At 36.3% G+C, this 19,532-nt stretch overlaps 1 protein-coding gene across 3 annotated transcripts in view; it reads left to right on the top strand.

The window, feature by feature from the left end:
* Positions 1-19,532, top strand: part of LOC139962496 (uncharacterized) — a 60,786-nt gene that overhangs the window by 23,034 nt on the left and 18,220 nt on the right. For 2 of the 3 annotated variants that reach the window (XM_071962509.1, XM_071962508.1), the window contains exon 2: positions 4,486-4,748. In XM_071962509.1, the coding sequence (XP_071818610.1) occupies positions 4,486-4,748 (263 nt within the window). Of the gene's footprint in view, positions 1-4,485; positions 4,749-11,431; positions 11,718-19,532 lie in introns of those variants that run through there. The other variant, XM_071962510.1, reaches the window with a different exon arrangement.

Raw genomic sequence — 19,532 nt, 5'->3', positions numbered from 1 at the left:
TTTGTCCAACTGTTTTTCAACAACTATTGCTACGGGCTCAACATTTACATGGTAGGCTAACTGTGCATGGGGACCTTTGACATTTCAAATTTTTAAATGTGGACTTTTTCTTGAAACGAAGCTGCATGCATGATCACTTCTGTTCTATAGCTCTTCATCTTCCTCTGTTATTTCTTGAACCCTTGATGCAGATTCCTTCAGTCTCCCTCGCTTAGATCTCTAACCCTCGATGTGGTTTTCCGATATATCTAGTGGTACAATATTACCTCACAGCTCTTGTAAATGGTAAACTTTTGGAAGTTTGGAGGCAGCTTCTTCACTACAGCCACAATGCACGATGTGAATTGAATCTACAGCATTGGGCTGTATTCTATACCTGAGCTGTTTTCATCGTTCAGTTTCATGCTGATCAAATCACTGCAAAATACTTTGTGACTATTCCTGACAGTATTACTTGACAGATACCGGCTGTACAACTCCAGGCTAACTCCCGGAGTGGACAGGCCCAATTCACACGCAGTGGGGATATGATGCTTTTACCAGCTGTCATTGGTATTGGAAAACACAGAAAGTTCTTTAAGGCACACACAAACACAGACATAGACCTTTACACCATGCACAGGTAGCCTGGTAGATCCTTGTTTAAGTGACGAGCCATTTGCTCAGGTCTAATTTCATGCTAAGGTTGCTGGTAATGCATATAGGCTGATGACTCCTGGCAGCGTGATTCAAGATGAAGGCTGGCCGGCGTTATAAACATAGCTTGCTCGATAATTCACACTGAATCATCGTAGAAGTTTAACACACACTCAGTCTCTGGAGACAGTATGAGCAAAATAATTAACTATTTGGTAGTACTATGTATAGTAAGCTAGGGCATGCTGGCTGGGAGAGTTATAACGTTACCTGTGATTCAACATTATATGTGGTCCTAAAGATGACAGAGTGTTTGTTAAATGAACGTTGAGCCCGACAGGTTTTTCATAGACAAATAGACTTTGGTCGATCTTTTGAAAATGAAACAGTGATGCTCAATATAAGTTATTTTTGGATGCAACGGGGGAAATGTTATGTAGAGAGGTGGATGCAATTAAGTCACAGTCATTTCATAGGTGAAGGGTTATCTTTTCATAATGAAAGTAAGCTGTTATTGTAGGGACATGATTTAGTGTGTGCACAGTTTAAGAACTGTTGGACAGGTATAATCACATACATGATGGTTTGTGTTACATGTAAAATGCAATAGCGAATGTTTTGGGCCTAGATAAAATGAGATGGCCATTTTTTCTTCCTTGCACTTACAATAGAGTACTGGTACAGATTATGGAGATGTTTGTATCAATTACTTCCCCCCCCCCCCCAATTTTTATTTATTTGGTAGGGAATAAACTGGGGTGGCATTTTGTTTGACTATTATGTATATGAAATTGTCTTGTCAAACAAAATATTCAGAATCAAAATGGAATCTTTAATAATTTAATTTTGAAGTATTTTTTTGATTTGGTGAGAAAAGTCTCAAAAGATATCATCTCAGTTTCATCAGTTGTACTCATATTTTGAGCAACAATCAGTAGATTGGTAAAACTGTCACAAACTGAGGATTTTAATGCAAAAAACAGCTCTTACTTGTCTTTGCAAGTATTTAATGAGCAATAATTATAAGAAGGGTTTGATAGGCTATGGTTTGATAGGATATGGTTTGATAGGATATGGCATTTATGGAGTCCCAAAATGCTTTATAAAATAAAACTTGGTCATATCATTTAGCTTATATGAGCCTTTCTATCAGAAACATCATGGTCTTACCTGATGAGCATTTGTTGTTCATTAATCACTACACATTACCTGTATATGTACAGGCACTAGGCCTAGTGTTAACTATACATGTATTTAAGTCACGTCTTTGTCCCTTAATCACTACCCCTGACCTGTATATACAGATACTAGGCCTGAGGTGTTAGCTCCTTGATGTATACATACATGTATTTAAGTCACGTCTTTGTCCTTCATCACTACACATGACCTGTATATATACAGGCACTAGGCCTAGTGTTTACTATATGATATACATTTATATGTATTTAAGTCAAGTCTTGTCATCCTACAGTTTGCTCTTCGTTCTTCTGAAATTATCCACGCCATCAAATGACAAGAGTAAATAAATGACTATGAGTCAACATCTTGAAAGGGTTTTAAATGGCCATCCTATTTTATTTGATCTGCTACTTAGCAATCAAAGTTCCTTTCTCTCGATCTCCACGTACTGTTGTACTAATGTGTTGTAGCCAGCTGGTTGTAGCGCCACTGTCTCAATTGTCCAAAAAGAAATGGCCATCCATGAGGAGTTTGTTTGGACATAAAAAACTTGCCAAACTGCCCTTCTGTGGGTGAAATGAATTTTGCGGCAATTTTAATCAATTGCAATTAGCTGGCAGTGCTGCAGGGAAGCAAACCCCTGGGTGACCAATGGTCACTTGACTTTGGGAGGAAGATTGTTTAAGTATTTTGGCACTCACCGTAAAGAACCAATCTAATCACTAAGAGGCAATGCACTCGGGGGTTATATTTAATAACGTACTTCATTTACTTCGCTCCTCGCTTGTAACCCATTCATCAAGCAGTTAGGACTTTTTTAAATCGTGTGCTGGTGGATCTGAGCAACTAGGGATGGCTGTAGAGGTGGTATCGGTGTACAAGACAATCTAGTTCGCCTCCTCACCTACCTGTCTCATCCTTACTACTGCATTTTCTCGACTATGTCTAGACTGACCTGGTGACTTTTTTGAGAGAGACATGAATGCCTGCATCACAAGTGGTTTTGAAAAATAGGGGATAAATAGGGGGAAAGTATTGAAAATAAAATACCTACTTTTCTGAGTCTCAAAATTAAGTCTTTAAACTTTAAATTTAAGTCTGGAAGAAGGTGAGGAAATTCCTTATTTGAGCAAAGTTTCTTATCGTCATGACTATACTTCATAATAAGTCTCTTTTTCAGAGAAACAAACAATTTAGTCCAGAGTGATCAGTTTTGGATGTGTACTCTCACGTTATTTGGAAGTTTTCTACTAGAGTTGCAATTTAACGATAGGTGTTTACCATACATCTGCAGGAGTTGCAATGTGTTAGGCCTATTATCTAGGTGTAGCCTAACATTAGGTCCTCATTATTTAGTGTGTAGGCTTCATAGTAAACCTTCTACAGTAGATGAATGCTCATGTATGCTTTCAAACATGTCCACTATGATCACATGACTGATGTGAATATATGCATCACCTTGCAATAGCTGGGGTCTAACAAATTACTCCCTCTTGTTATATCTAAGGGTGATGGAAAGCTAGGAAAATTGCTCCAGAAACTTAGTTTTAATATTCATGATATCTGTACAGTATACAATGCTGGCCTGCAAGTGTACAGTATTCTCATGTAGTTGAGTTTTATGCCACCAAATTACCTACATTTTTTTGTTTTGATTTGTTTTTGTTGCAAAATATTCATAAAGGAAATGCCAGAAAATAAAAATGTGCATTTCTTCTTGTGCGGGGAATTATATATCTGCCTTCCGGACACATAGTAAATTTAAATGCCTTAGTTACTGTGACAATAACATGCACTACATGCAAAGCAGTGAGTCAATAATAGTGTGAGCATGGAGTTAGAACTTCTAACTGCATGGTGTGAGTTACTGTGAGAGCAGGGAGCTGCTACTCTAACGTAAGAGTAGCAGCTCCCTGGTGAGAGTGAGTGCTGGTTTGGTAATTTCATCATCTCTAATAGCTTCAAGCTGAACGTAATTGACAAGTTTCATATCAGAAGTTCCCTGATAAGAATACTCACATGGAACCCAAGTGGATAACAATAGACCTTGTAAAGTGAAAAAAAAAACTTGGACTCCTTTCAAGGTTAACTGCTCAGGTATTGTTTGTCAGCTCTTCATTTCCAAAGAAGTCAAATGGTGGAGGTGATTTGATTACAGGTCTGTGCCCTCCCCCCCCCCCTAGTGGTGGCTCAGTTACCAATCCTATCACCTTCACATGTGTAACAGAGATAAACAAGTCCCATACATACAACGCTGGTGTGTGTGTGTGTTAAATTCTGCAGTATCTATACATAGAGATATAGATACAGTATAGGCAGCATAGTTTCAACCCACAGCTTTTGATGCAGCGCCCTTCACTTATTGGAAAAAATCTGCTGTCCCTTACAAAATATTTCTATACTGATTGGTGATGGCCCAATTAAAATCCCCCCACCCAATAAATGCCCTTTTGTTTGTGCCATTGGTGCCCTTACATTACTAGTCAATTAGAGTTTCTTATCATATATATATTCAGTTAAAAAGAATATTAATTCATTCTTAATTACAATCTTAATTTCAAAAACAAACGTGAGATCTCTAAATGGTTTGGTGTAAAGATGTACTTTTGAGAGTATAAAAAAACCCAATACATTCTTAACAACACTTTTTTTCTTTTTCAATTGTTTCAGCTGTGTCCAACCTTGATTCTTTCAAAGTCTTCTCCGATCATTTCAAGACCCAATCAGAATGCCAGAGGGAACTATTTAACCCAGCGTCTCGCCCCCAATGTGTCTACACGGTTTACCATAGGGCCTGCACCAACCTCAAGTCAATACGAGATAAGCTGAAAGAGTATCACGAAGATGAGGTCACTCTTTACAGCGTCAAAGCTTCCAGTCTGTTGGAAAATCAAGGGAAGGCCCAATATGATTATGAAATATACTTCCCTCAGGTGAGTTTGCATTCCCTCGGCTACAGAAACGTTTTTTTTTTCCTACTCTAAAACTGTCTGTATTGATCAGCTGTGTTAGAATCTCCTTCTGGTTAAAATGAAATGTACGATTTGTTTTTTCTATGTATGAGAGATATGAGCAGGGTTAATGTCATTTAGTGTTTACATTGTTTTACTTGTTATTTTGAGATTCATGAAGTATCATTAGATAAGTGCAAATTATACTTTAAGAGGAATGTCCAGAGGGGGAAAACAAATTTTGGCTGATGAAAGAAAAACGTACTGGGCATCGTGGTGAAAATATGCATTTTTTTCCGACTATATAGCAATTTCGAGATGACGTTACATTCGAAGTTGACATGCTTTAAACCAAAAGTATAAACGTGAAGCAAATGACATGAGGTGTCATAGATATGTACACTGACAAATTTGTTTTATGTATTGCTCTAAAATGTGCATCCAAATGTTTTTTCTTCTTCAAAATTGGTACATGCATTCACTTATAAACACACTACAGTCTTAGGTGTATTGATATATTCTCATCCTCGCAAGTTGGAACCTTATGGCAAACTGAGGTCTCTAAAACAATAGAGGGCAAAACAATGAAAAACAATACATTTTGCTCTCAGTGTACATGATACAACTATGACATCACACCTGTTTGCTTCAAGTTCACTTTTGGTTTAAACTGTGACACTTTCAGTTTATCAATATCTTAAAACGGAGATTGTACAGTAGGTAACGGATGCATATTTCACAAGGATGCTTACTATGTTCTTTCATTAATCAAAACTAAAATCTTCCTCTGGACTATCTGGTACAAGAAGTACTCTGCATCAGAGCAAACTTGTGTATATTTATATAGGAATTTAGCAAGTTTTCTCCATATTTTACTGTGGTTTCAGAGATAAAATTATTCTCTGTGATGTGACATCATACCTCCTCTATCTGTAAACATTAAATAATATCACGTTTGATGTCTTTTTAATCACTCAGCGAATATATGTATGTAAAGAGTAACTGCACACTCATATAAATATTCCAAGAAATAATTTACATGTCACTGTAATGTAGACGTAAACTGTTGACACACTTTGGTGAAGTTGGATTAACTAATTCTAAATTATTAAAGTTTGAAGGAATTTTCAGCAGTTTTATTATTTCACACGTTATGATTTTTATTCGCGTAGACGATAGTTGCAAGTTTTTCAGGGGACGAGTTTATCTATTATTTTAGACACAATCACGGGGGAAGCAGAAGGAAAGAGAAACTGCAGCTGAACTGAACCAGATGTTATTTAAATAAATATAACTGAAATGAAAAAAAAATATACAAGAGCAATCACGTTTGAATCAATATAATTGGTATAATTTGTTTTGGAAAAATTGCTGGAAATTCAAGAACGAAAGCTTAACACTTCACCCACAAAATGCATACATCATGAACGTTGACCAATGAATGGCTTCTTTGGAGGATTATAACCATACGACAGCCAACGACCGTGTAAAAAAAATGTCTTTCCCAAGACTTGAGAAGTCTCCATGACAAAAAATTGATCTCGCGTCGTTGAAAGGAAATTGACGTATAAACTTTTCCCATGGTAGTTGGTTATTGATGAAAAATAAATCAGTCGTGTCACGAAGCTCGACGTGAATAATTTATCAGAATTTGCATTTCTGATCGGTCCATCAAAATTCATAACCGCCGATACTGGTTTTAATATGACCGCCTTCTCTTTTTGAGGCTTACGAACATTTCAGCTACTCAAAAGAGTTATTCTTCTGGAATTAACAAGGAGAAATTGTTCAAAATGAAGGGGGATGGGAAAAAAGGCGGGGGGGGGGGGGGAGAGAGATTGCAAATGAACAGAAGTAGGTCTCATTCTGCTCAAGTTTTCTGTTTTAGTAAGATGATCACAAACAATTTTGGTTATCCTCTGTGCAGGATATGTATTCAGTCTTGTAGCTCAGTGACTGGTTTCTTGATCAATGTGGGATGTAGAGTGATAGTCTGGTTAGGTGATCTTCATTTAAGTGTTGAAATGGGAAGGAGTCTTCATGAATCTAGATAGAAAATTGAGACTTGAGCGTTAAGTCTTTGTACCTTCCATGAGTTATGGTACATATAGCTGACTGGCGTCCATGCCTTAATCTTGTGAATAGAGCAGATGTTAGGCTGACTAAACTTGCTCAAAGTGTCAAAGAAGTTAAGTCAAACTCAGAAATTTCATAGATGACAACCGACAAATTTTGAACATAAAGTATTACTTGATTGGCATTGCTCATTTTGACAATGAAAATGCTGTTACATGGCTTAAATTTTATTGTAGGCAGCAGGCAGCTTTAAAAGTTGAATACTTACTTACATAATAAATGCTCTATCTGATTCCCATTACATGCACTGTGATCTCCGTAAACCCACCCAAATCTGAATAACATTTTGTCTTATCTCGTTTATACACTGATACACACACGCACACACACCCACCCACACACACATGTATCGTCTAAAGCAAAGCGCCATTATTCGACCCACTTGCACAGTACTGTAGGTCGACGCCCGCTTCTCGTGTACTTGAGTTTTCAGACATTTAATGGATTCAGAAATGCAATATGTCCTTGAAACAACCATTATAGCCATACAATGTTTTTACAGTTTGAACATTAAACCACTTTGAAGAGATACCTTGTTAATTACCAAGTACAATAATAAGTGGAGACAATTTGCAGAGAATGTGAAAGCAGTTTACATATTTAGTGTACATATACAGTACGGTATAGAAATGGAAAATTGTTGATAGAAGAATTTTGTAGATGAATAAATATCAAAAAATTTTGTACACAGTATTGATGGTCATACCGGCAAAGTACAGGCCGTTCATGAAACCTGTACATACTGTATATGTATGCGTTTGTTATATTGCTAATTGTGCTTGAAATGTGCTTCGATCTGAACAAAACTGTACATGGCGTTACTCTACATAATGGTCTAACATTTGACCTTTCCTGAATTACTTTAACAGCTGTAGTGATTTAAAGGTTATTTCCTAAAAACAGAAAAGGCAAAACAACAACTACATGCATGTTTTTTCCGTCTGTTAACAATTTTGTGTTGGACATGACTGCTTTCTGTGTGAATATGTAAATTATAGTGGAAGCCTAATTGTATATACAATGTACAGTACAATAGTGTGCAGAATGATATATCATGCGTACATGTTATATATTGAAACAGTCATGTTTACGCAGCTGTTGGTTGAATAAATTCCAAAAACATCCATCCATGTGGTGATCAACTGTAAGTTATTGTTGTATAGGCCTAGATGATTATATTAATATAATTAATCTTTTCCAGAAATGCAGAGATTTGAAGTCCGTAGATTCCACCACTTTTTTTTCTTTTTTTTTGTACTCTGGTAATTGACCCGTCAGTATAGGGTAAAATGTATTATAATTAATGAGGGAGCAAATCTGAATTAAAAACAATGCAAACAAAAATTTGCACTTAATTGTATAGTCATTTCTTGCATGGAAATAGTGGATAAATTTCTCTAAGACTGATGATGTAAACATGTCACATGACTTCATCAACCCAATTGATGTAAAAATGCAACTTACATACAAGACACGCATACAGGAGACAAACAACTGTCGCTACCAAATTAATAATCGCGTGACAATATTCATGACAGATTTCTAATACATGAGTCTGCACTAGCTGTTATGAATTGCAAATTTAACTGTACTGTAATGTAGTTTTGATTCATGAGAATAACATAATTTATGCTGACTGTCAGTTGAGTTTAATTGAATTTAATCAGCAGAATTTAAATACAGGGGATAACGTACAATTCTCATCTATGATAAGAAAATATGACGATAAATCAGTTTGTAAAATAAAGGAAGAGACCAAAATGCAGAATTATGCAAAATTATGCAAAATTTTAATTTTAATTAAACTGTTCCAGAAAGTCTCTCTCACATCAGTTTCTAGATGTTGAAAAGCAGATATGTATGGAGTCTGCATGGTTCAGATTTGTTACCGTGTGGTCTAACTGGGATTTGCATTAGGTTTTATGGTTTTTAATAAATTTACACTATAGAACCATAAGAAGTTTATGTCTGATGCTAATAGTTTTAATATCATGTTAAGATGTCTATCTTTCCTTGTTTTACAATCTTCTTGGCACCATAATGTGTACTACGCATTGCATGCATAATATCATAATATATATGTACGATATATATATAGTATGTTTCATTATCAAATATGAAATTGCAGGTGGATTATATATGCACATGTACATGAATATGATTAACATTCCCATTGCATATTTATGTCTTACTTACATACATGAACATGTCATTACTAACAGGCTAACAGCACTTCTTAACTCACATATAATATATGGTCCATGGTTCTTGGCTGCGGTTTATATACATCTACTAAATATGATAATGGTTTCTTTCTGCGCACTCTATGTTAACTTACATACCCATAACACCATATATCAGCTAGATCAACACCATATATACTTGGCCACTCATTATAGTACATTGCTATTAACTGTACAGTTAGGATTTTTCCCTCCACCCCACTCCACCCCTTCCCCAAAGTAGTGATTTTGATAATTTATAGGATACAGAGAGCTATATATACTTACTCATTCAATTGAACTCGGAGCAGTGAGGAAGACGTTACATGCATGTGGTTTTGTGTAGATGTTCAAAAAAATTGATTTCAAATCTAGTATATTTATAATATTTGTTTCAAATTGTTGAGAACAATATTTTAGCCCTTGGCTGAAATGCCCAATCTCCCAATCGATCCCTCCTGCTGAAATGCACTGTTTTCTGTTTAACCTTGCAACCAAAAATATCAGCGCCATCCCCTCTTTACAAATGTTTCTGCCTTTCCCTCACCCAGCTCTTGATCCTGCTAATTTTCATCCCTAAAACACATTATTTTCCTTAAGTTTCTGCTTCCCAAGATATCCAACAAATTTGCTCTTGGCCAGGGTCTGAGTTTGTTTTCTCATCCAAGCAGTGAGTAGGAGAATAATATATAATTACAGTGAAGACTGAAAAAAAAAACTTTGATTCAGTTTCTCATGAATTTTGATAATTCACTTGGTCTGTTTCAATTATGGGGCAGAGGATGTGAACTCAACGAATGGGGCGGGGGGGGGGGGTGGAGGGGGGAATAGAAAATGAAAAGAAAAAGATAAAAACATTTCAGAAAGAAAGTCTCTCTCCTGGGAGAGAAATGAGAATGCATGAAGATAATAGAATTTTCAAAATATGATTGTGCAAGGTTTGATGTGATCCACAAATGTAGGGTAGATTCAATTTCATAGTAAGTTTGGAATCTCAAAAGTCTGTTTCATATTACCAACAGACTACATTTAAATATGAAACTGTGGGTTGAACCAATACGTCATTTGAGCTATATGCCTTTAGTGTTTATGGGTGTGACTAAAGTCGTTCCAAATTAATGAATTCATTAAGTTAATTAATGAAGGTGGAAAATCGCTGATACCCTTGAGGATATTGTGTTTCGAGTGTTGGATATGAGGTTCATGAATCGCTCACCAAATGCAATAAAATTAGGAGTAATATCCTAAGTGTTATTTTATATTTTAAATATGGTACGGTATGTAGATGATGCGTATCAACTGGCCAGAATAAACAGTGACATGCTCATAAACAGAGCTTCTTTTAAAAAAGAATATTTAGTTGTTAATTGACTCAATTCTTTGCTAAAATAATCCTCACTGCTATTTTGTGTGTATCCATGCTGCAGGCTGCCTCTAAACCTTGCTGCATAATTATTCTTACCACTGAATATTTCACATTGAACCCCCAAATTTGCAACAAATTTCATGAAATAAAATGATGGTTCAATTAATTTCCAGTTTCTGATATTAATTTGACAGATGTACTGAGTGTGACAAATGGAAGTGTCCCTCTCCTATCTACTGTACATTCTACTAGAAATTACAATCACGAAATAAGTGCTTAAAATGTTGTTTATCCTTGTGACGAATCGGATCAAAAAGTTGTCAACACTTTCGTAACGAGAATTAAAAAAAAAAAAGCTAGATTAACATCCAACTTTTCTCCATTGTATCTCAATTTGCAACCATTTCGATTGGAATAGTGTTTGAAGTACATTACTATCCTCTTAGTGGGTGTAGCAGGAATAACTGAATTTAAGGCAAGATATTTGTTTCCTTCAATATTGATATTGGTGTCCTCTCTTTCCTTAATTTTGTTTTTGTTATCGTTTCCCCCCCCCCCCCCAAAAAACTTACGTTTTTTCCTCTTCAGGATTTTACATGGTAGTTACTATACTTGTTACAATGTACCCCAGTGCTCTGTGTTTGTATTATATAATGTGGCACATGTTGCATGATGTCTCAATATAACTTTACGTCGCGCAACCTCCAGGACAGAGAGTTATCACGACATTAGATGAATATTCACGTATATAAGTGTATTGTGTTTTATAGATCAGCCAGTTGGGACAATTTCCTAATGCTAATACCTCTGTATACTGTACTCCAATATCATGCTCTCAAAGCACTGGTATTGTCAGTACAAACAGTTCCTAACCTTGAAGATCTGATAGAAACATGGTATTCATAGTGCTCGTACTGACAATACGAATGCTCTGAAGCAGGGCATAACACTACAGTATATAAAAAATTGTCCCAACTGGGTGCAGTATAGACATTGTTGTCTAGGCATGTTTGCATATTTGATACATATTCATTAATCATTTGCATATATATGCAGATCACTGCTATTGTAGTTTGCTGCATCATCACTAATTGTTTCTCTTCCTTCCCTCTCTTTTCTCATCTGCTGTTATATTATGTTTTGGGTCCATGCTTCTTTGCATGCTTCGTTCCTACTCTGTCTGGTGGACGACATATCATATATCTGCATGGGTACATGAATTCTGTGGTAGGTACCTCGGTTGTAAGCTCTACATCATTATTTATTCCTTTTGGTTTGGTTTTTGTTTATTTATTTTTGCTCTTTCTCCTCCTGCAAACCTGCAAGCTTTTAACCAATGCACAGTATTATTGTTATGATCGTGGTGCTTCTGTTTACGTATGTTCACTTCTAGGGGAAAATGGAGTGCGAAACATGGTTTTGATATTTTTATGATTATTCTGTGACTTTGGAGATCAAATTGTATTTTACTCGCCATCATGCAGTTTAAATGATGTCAGGGTACATGCATGCTGAAGTTTAATAATTGGGGTTTGTCGCCCGAATCCTGACCTCTGCCCATTCATGAGGTCCCACCCAACAACCTTGGAGGGGTCCAGACATACTGCAACTGTCCAAACAATAAATGTCCCTGTTCTTGATTGACCCTTATTTTACTCTGCGTCCGACTGGTTTACATATGGCATAGACATCAAGGACATGTATCTTTATCAGCGATCCTTAACGCTATTCGTAATGTGTATTTCATGTTAAGTCCTTTACTGGAGAACTTAATTCACTTTGAAGTGTGCTCTGTATTTTAACAAATTCTTGGAAGTTTACTGCCCTCATTCACTATTAGCAAACGTTCTGTGCTCTAGCAGTGGTTTCTTAGAAAGGGTGATTTGTCTGCAAGTATTAAAGGGATTTAAAAAAAAAAGGAATTATTTCTGTTTGCTTCAAGTTCACTTTGGCTGCAAACCGTATCAACTGCGAGCGTTGATTACCAGAAAATGGTTTATAGGAATTATATTAAATTTCACCAGGATATTCAGAGCAAGCCCCTCTTACATCTGTCTAACCTTAATTTTCCTCAATTCTACCCATTTTAAACTGAGCTATGACTTAAAAATGTGACACTAATTGTTCTTTAGAAGACAGAAGGTCAAAATATAAAATACCAGTTGCTGTCTCAATTACTTCACATAGTAGGTTGCTGTAAATGCACTTTCAAAGGTCACATTTTAATAGGGTCCATTTAAGTTTCCAGATTTTTAGCTCCCCTACCTGCAAAGATCTATTTTTGAATCGGTTTGTTACCATAGGAACCGAAGCATCTGACATACTATTTTCTGAAGAGATCAAAGTTTTGCTAGCTTTCCATGACTGTCTTTGAAAATTTTCTGAAAAGAAATCTAAGATCTCAAGCAATCATCTGTTGACTTGTTATTGCTCTGTTTGGTATATTTATAGACAATGGTAGCAAGTAGTTTCAGACAAAATTTGTTGGAAAGCTTACAATTCATTGTAATGGGAGAGGTAAAAAATCTCATGATGTAGCTTAATTCATCATCAGATAAATGTCAAGAATTCTTGCAGGATATGAAACAGAAACAAACAAAGATGGCTATAAGAAGCATATTTGTGGTTTGAATATAGATTAACATATTTGTAGCCATTTATTGGTTTCATAGACTAGGAAATCTTGCCTGTTTTGATAAATGAAGATATTAAAAGCTAATTTTAGTAATTGATCAGTTCCCATAGCAACAATGTATTTTATTAGGATTCCTTTCCCTCCTGCTTTATACCAGTCATTGTAAAAACATTATGCTGGAAAGGGAAAATCCCAATTTTTCCACTAAGAAGTTATTACTCACCAACAAAATATGGAAATTAAAGCTCATATGATAGCATTCTTTGGGTTAAACAAATCCTTGATTTGACATCAGTTCAGATTGTAAAATTTGCTGAAATGGATACCAAGAATGTTTGGATTATTATTTGAGCGTATGTAGGTTGATTTTTGGTTCCTTGCTTTTTGCAAAGCAAGGAACCTATGCGTTCAACTTGGCGTGTGTGTGTGTGTGTGTGTGTGTGTGTGTGTGTGTGTGTGTGTGTGTGTGTGTGTGTATGTGACGCTTGGCTTGTGTACACGATATCTCAATAAGGAAATGATGTATCATGATCAAACTTGTTGGGTGGATAGCCCATAGTAAGAGGAAGATCCCTATTTTTTTTGGTGCCCGCAAAGGTCACCAAAGGTCAGTTAGATGCCAAAAACCAATATATTAAAAATAGCAATAACTCCCATTGACAGGGTCCCACATGATTGATATTTTGGGAGTAGTTGTGAATGGGGTAAGGGATCGTTTTCAAACATAACGGTAATGTGATCCAAGGTCAACAAAGGTCAAATAATGATAAAAAACTAGTATTTTTGCGATAACTTGAGAACGAAATGTCCGTTAGAGTTGGGAGTTGCTTCAGTGTTATCCAATTGTCAACCCGCATCTGGGTGACCCTTGACCTCAATTTGACCTCTGGTGACCTTTACGTGTTTTTGGGGATTTTTACAGTTTTGATGCTATTTTCAGATGTCAAAGGTACCTTCTGATCATAAATGTCAATAGGTTGACCCCGTGTGACCTTTATGTGCGAAGATATATGGGGTCAAAGTTTTTCGGTCGGAGTTAGGATGGCTGTACAGACTTGTCGTTTTGTTTTTTGGAATCAGGAGATTAAACTACATCTGAAACCAAGGTCAAAATGTCAAAGGTCAAATTAGAAAAAATGTGCTTATTTTGGGAGGAAACGAGCAAAAAAGAAAATGTTAGGTTTTGATGCTAGATTTGGATATCAAAGGTACCTTCCAATCAAAAATGTCAATTGGTTGACCTTCGTGTGACCTTCGTGTGCAAAGTTATACGAGGTCAAAGTTAATTTTCAGACATTTAATGCAACAACTCCCAGTTCCAAGGTGTGACATGCTTGATATTTTTGGACAAGTTGCAATTGGTATAGGGGAATATTTTCAAACTTAACGGTCATGTGATCCGAGGTCACCAAAGGTCAATTAATGTTAAAAAACTAGTATTTTGGGGGTAGAAAATGGGCAAAGAAAAAAATGTTTGAATTTGTATAGTTTGATTCTCTATTTAGGTCTCATCAATCAAAAATGTCAATAAGTTGACCCAAGGTGACCTTTGTGTGTTAAGTTATATGAGGTCAAAGTTAATTTTCAGACATTTAGTGTAATAACTCCCAGTGCCAATGTGTTGCACAGTTGATATTTTGAGACAAGTTGCAAATGGTATAGGGGAATATTTTCAAACTTAACGGTCATGTGATCCGAGGTCACCAAAGGTCAATTAATGATAAAAAACTAATATTTTTGCGATAACTTGAGAACAAATTGTCTGTTAGGGTTGGGAGTTGCTTCAATGTAATCCAATTGTCGACCCGCATCTGGGTGACCCTTGACCTCAATTTGACCTTTGGTGACCTTTTCGTGTTTTGTGGATTTTTACAGTTTCGATGCTATTTTCAGATGTCAAAGGTACCTTCTGATCATAAATGTCAATGGGTTGACCCCCGTGTGACCTTCGTGTGCGAAGTTATATGAGGTCAAAGTTAATTTTCAGACATTTAATGCAATAACTCCCAGTTCCAAGGTGCGACAAGGCTGATTTTTTTGGAAAAGTTGCAAATGGTATAGGGGAATATTTTCAAACTTAACGGTCATGTGATCCAAGGTCACCAAAGGTCAATTAATGATAAAAAACTAATATTTTTGCGATAACTTGAGAACAAATTGTCTGTTAGGGTTGGGGGTTGCTTCAATGTAATCCAATTGTTGACCCACATCTGGGTGACCCTTGACCTCAATTTGACCTCTGGTGACCTTTTCGTGTTTTGTGGATTTTTACAGTTTCGATGCTATTTTCAGATGTCAAAGGTACCTTCTGATCAAAAATGTCAATGGGTTGACCCCTGTGTCACCTTCGTGTGCGAAGTTATATGAGGTCAAAGTTAATTTTCAGACATTTAATGCAATAACTCCCAGTTCCAAGGTGCGACAAGGTTCATTTTTTTGGAAAAGTTGCAAATGGTATCGGAGAATATTTTCAAACTTAGCGGTCATGTGATCCAACGTCACCAAAGGTCAGCTAATGATAAAAAAAGTAGTATTTTGGGGGGAGAAATTGGGCAAAGAAAAAATGTTTGAATTTTGACAGTCATGCTCTATTTAGGTCTCACCGATCAAAAATGTCAATTGGTTGACCTCTGGGTGACCTTTGTGTGTGAAGTTATGTATACAAGTTCAAAGTTAATATTTAGACATTTAATGCAATTAAATCTCAATGTCAAGGTGTGACATGGTTGATATTTTGGGACAAGTTGTGAATGGGGTGGTGGAACATTTTGAAACTTAAAGGTCATGCCATCTGAGGTCACCAATGTTATCATATCTGTTGACACGCTTGTAGGTCTCTTATATTTCTTACATTTTCGACGCCATATTTAGATCTCAAAAGTGCCTTTTGATCAAAAATCCGATCACATTTTGTGATCACAAAAGTGTTGGCTACAGTGTTGGTTACTTTATGGGAACATGTAGGACCACCATAACTTGGACTATTTGAGCCCAATCTTGCTTGATAATATTATGTGTATTGTCATATACCCTAAGCAAGGAACCACAGTGCCCTTGGGTTCTTGTTGTGTTTGGTGAGACCTAAAACTGGGCAAATATTACAACCCTGTCTGTGTACCAAGTTACTCTATTGTTCAGTATGGACTTTCTGTTTTCGTACACAAATATTGGATGAATGTTTCACGTACTGAGCACAGCGTACTAAAACAACACTCAAAATATCTTGGTATATGTGTGAGCACCAATATATAAATATATTTTTTAATTTCCAAAAATTCAACCATTTTGGATAGATCTTTCAGAATAACTTGAATTGTGTTTTGGCGAGACCTACTGTAAAGCCGTATGGCCAAATATTTATCTATATATACCAATATGCTACTAGCAGCAATGCATATTGGAAATATTGTTTTCTTACACAATTATCGGATAAACGTTCAGCTGCATGTGTACCACCTCGAAAATACTTGATAATGTGACCAGCTAAATCAATAGTTATCTATTTTTAGCTAGAAATGTATCATTTTGAAATGTGTGATAAGAATATCATTTAACAGGTCAGAACATGTTGAGTAATTGTCAAAAGTAACTTCCTGTTGATAAGCTCTAGGATGTTAGTGTTCAGTTCTCACGACATTTTGTAGTCTCTCTGGGACGATTCTGTAATCCAAAGTTCCCGAACTTTTCAGGCGCTTATGTAACCATAATGAACACATTAGTTTCTAGTGACTTGAAATCTCTGGATGTTTGATTCTCAGAGGCTCCAACTTTCTGATTATTCAAATTCTTGGCATGTAGTACGTGAGTTGAAGCCTTTGTACGGGAATGTCCTGTAGACCCAAGGGTGATACACCCACCCGTATGTGATATAACTGATTTTGATGCCTGATATAATGCCCATATCCTCCTTCTATATACACTTCCCTACATTATTAGATAGGAAATTAAGTCCATACAATTTAAGTTTAGTTGGGGGGGGGAGGAGCATGGGAAAGGGGGAGGATGTGGGAGGGGTGTGTAATGTAGGGCATAGGGTAGACCAGCTAGCTTGGGTCAACTCATGTGGTTCTAAGGAAGATCACCCATCTCCACCCTCCCTAAGTTAGTAAGTAAGTCTGGATTTTGAAGATGGGTTACACTGCGGGGAAGATTATCTATTCAGAGACCATACATTCCAAATCATTTTCTACTCCTAAAGGGGAGGGAGTACCTCTCAAATTAGTCTTATCCCCAGACTGGGACAACATGTCCTCCTTTCATATAAGATGAAATCCCCTACTTGTGATGTGGTCTTCACCAGATAAAAGTCCATTGTTCGCCTAAGTTTCCCTAAAGACACTATTGTTGTAAGTAGGGGGCTCTATAGATGGTATACAACTGAACAGATTGTCCAATCATGGTCCATGTAAAGCACAGTCATAAACAAGCATTCTGGAAATGAAGATCTCATGAATATTCAACAATATTAAAGCCAATGTCTTCTGAAACTCAACTCAATGAGCTGTGTGAACCAACGTTGAATGATTCAGAGTTGATAATTGAAATCGTTTTGATGGGTAGTATACCGTGCTGACATATTTGATATTGATTCTAACAGTACAAGTTTATGTCATAATATGACTAACGCCTATAATAACTGACCAAGTGATATATATCCTGTCTGCGTTGTCATTCTACTCTGTAAGTACTTGCTATCTCTTTAACCGCAATCAGATGTCCAAATGTTAAGAGGAAGTTTTGGAAAAGTCATTTTGACATGAGACCAATTAGAGGACTGGAAGTATCCCTTTATCTTTTCTTTGGAACCTTTCAAGCCGTTCAAGGAAATATGGATTGACAGTATTGCTGCAATCGTCTGGTGTTTATTAGTGATAATAGGAAAGGATGAGGGTGCAACGATCAGTTGACCTAGTATCACTGATTCACGTTTTGTTTGTGTATTCAGGGACAGTAGCAGTGGCGACAGCTGTTCAGTGTATAGAGCATTACACACTATAGAGAGCATTCATATATGGTTTTGTTATGACCTCAGTTCATATCAAGATGAAATGACTAATGGGGATTCTTTCTCTAGCTCTCAGATTGTACAATCTATCTCGGCCATTTATGCATAGTACATACAATTCATTGAATGTTTAACATATAAATATGCACATTGAATTAATGTACAGTACCATTAACAGTGCTCTGAATATTGGTACAGCCCATCTCATACTATAAACATTGTTCTCATTTCTAGCAGTGCTATAATATCAACATCCAAACTTAGCTAAACTTGGGTCATTTTCTTTTCTCCAACTTTTTCTTGGTTACATAGGCAGCTGTTGTCAAAAACATCAGCATTGTTTGTGAACTCTGGCCTGAGATGTCTAGGGGGTTTTCTATATCCAGTGTGTGTGGCATATATCCTCTGGTCTTGTTCAGAATTGCCACCAATGGGAGATATAAAATGAGATTATAGGTGATAACAGATTAGATAATGGGAAGGTTCAGATAAAGTTCATGGGGTTGGGTTCTCCTGTAACCCTATTGTAGTTGCATGGTAGCAAATTTCTGACTGGGTCATTACCTTAGCAAAGGTATATATACATAAGCTTAAGCACATATAAAATGGCCAAGGGAATTGTTGAGAGACTAAATATTGTTAAAGTATTCTCTACAGTTTCATATAGTTGTTTAATTTAGAGGCTTGTATCAAGGCCATGCCTGATACTGGGACATTACTGTACAAATAAAAAGATACATCGCATAGAACTCCAACAACAATGTGGAGAATGGCCATGTACTGGGTTGCATAGTAGAACTCAATAAAAGCTAGCATTCTCAACCTGTTAGATATTACGAAAAGTAGCTGGTTACATGTATTATGTTCTATTCTTCAACACATATTTCACTAAGGTTACTTATACACTGATATTTCTTGTTTTTTTCCACCGTATAGTCAGAAAATCACAATAAAAGCCAGGAAATAGATGTATGGTCCAACCCTGATTCTTACTTGCAAAAGTAGGCTAGGCTCATCTGATAGGGAAGTGTGTTAGATCTCTTAGCTAAGTGTGGGTCTAATTGTATGTTGTTGAATAGCAAAAGGCATAAATGAATTATTAAGGAATAATCAAGTGTGTAGCATTTAGAAGCTAAAAAGTGAGTTTAAAACTTTTTCAGTTGGAGTGAATTTATATTGTAGTGTTGCCAAAATGCATTTTTTCATGTAATATACTAAACATAAAGAGGTGTCTGGGCGACAAAATGTCTCTCAATATTAATAATAATAATAAATGAGACTTACAGTATATAGCGCCAAATCAGTAGACAAATGTCACTGCTCAAGGCGCTTTACAAAGAAAGCAAATTAATTTACAAAAGAACAAGTGAAAAGATTCCTTTGGTGATGATTGTCTCATAAA

This window comes from Apostichopus japonicus, chromosome 21 (assembly GCF_037975245.1).
Source record: "Apostichopus japonicus isolate 1M-3 chromosome 21, ASM3797524v1, whole genome shotgun sequence".
In the NCBI taxonomy this organism is placed as follows: domain Eukaryota; kingdom Metazoa; phylum Echinodermata; class Holothuroidea; order Aspidochirotida; family Stichopodidae; genus Apostichopus; species Apostichopus japonicus.
This window is presented reverse-complemented; position numbering and strand designations above follow the sequence as displayed.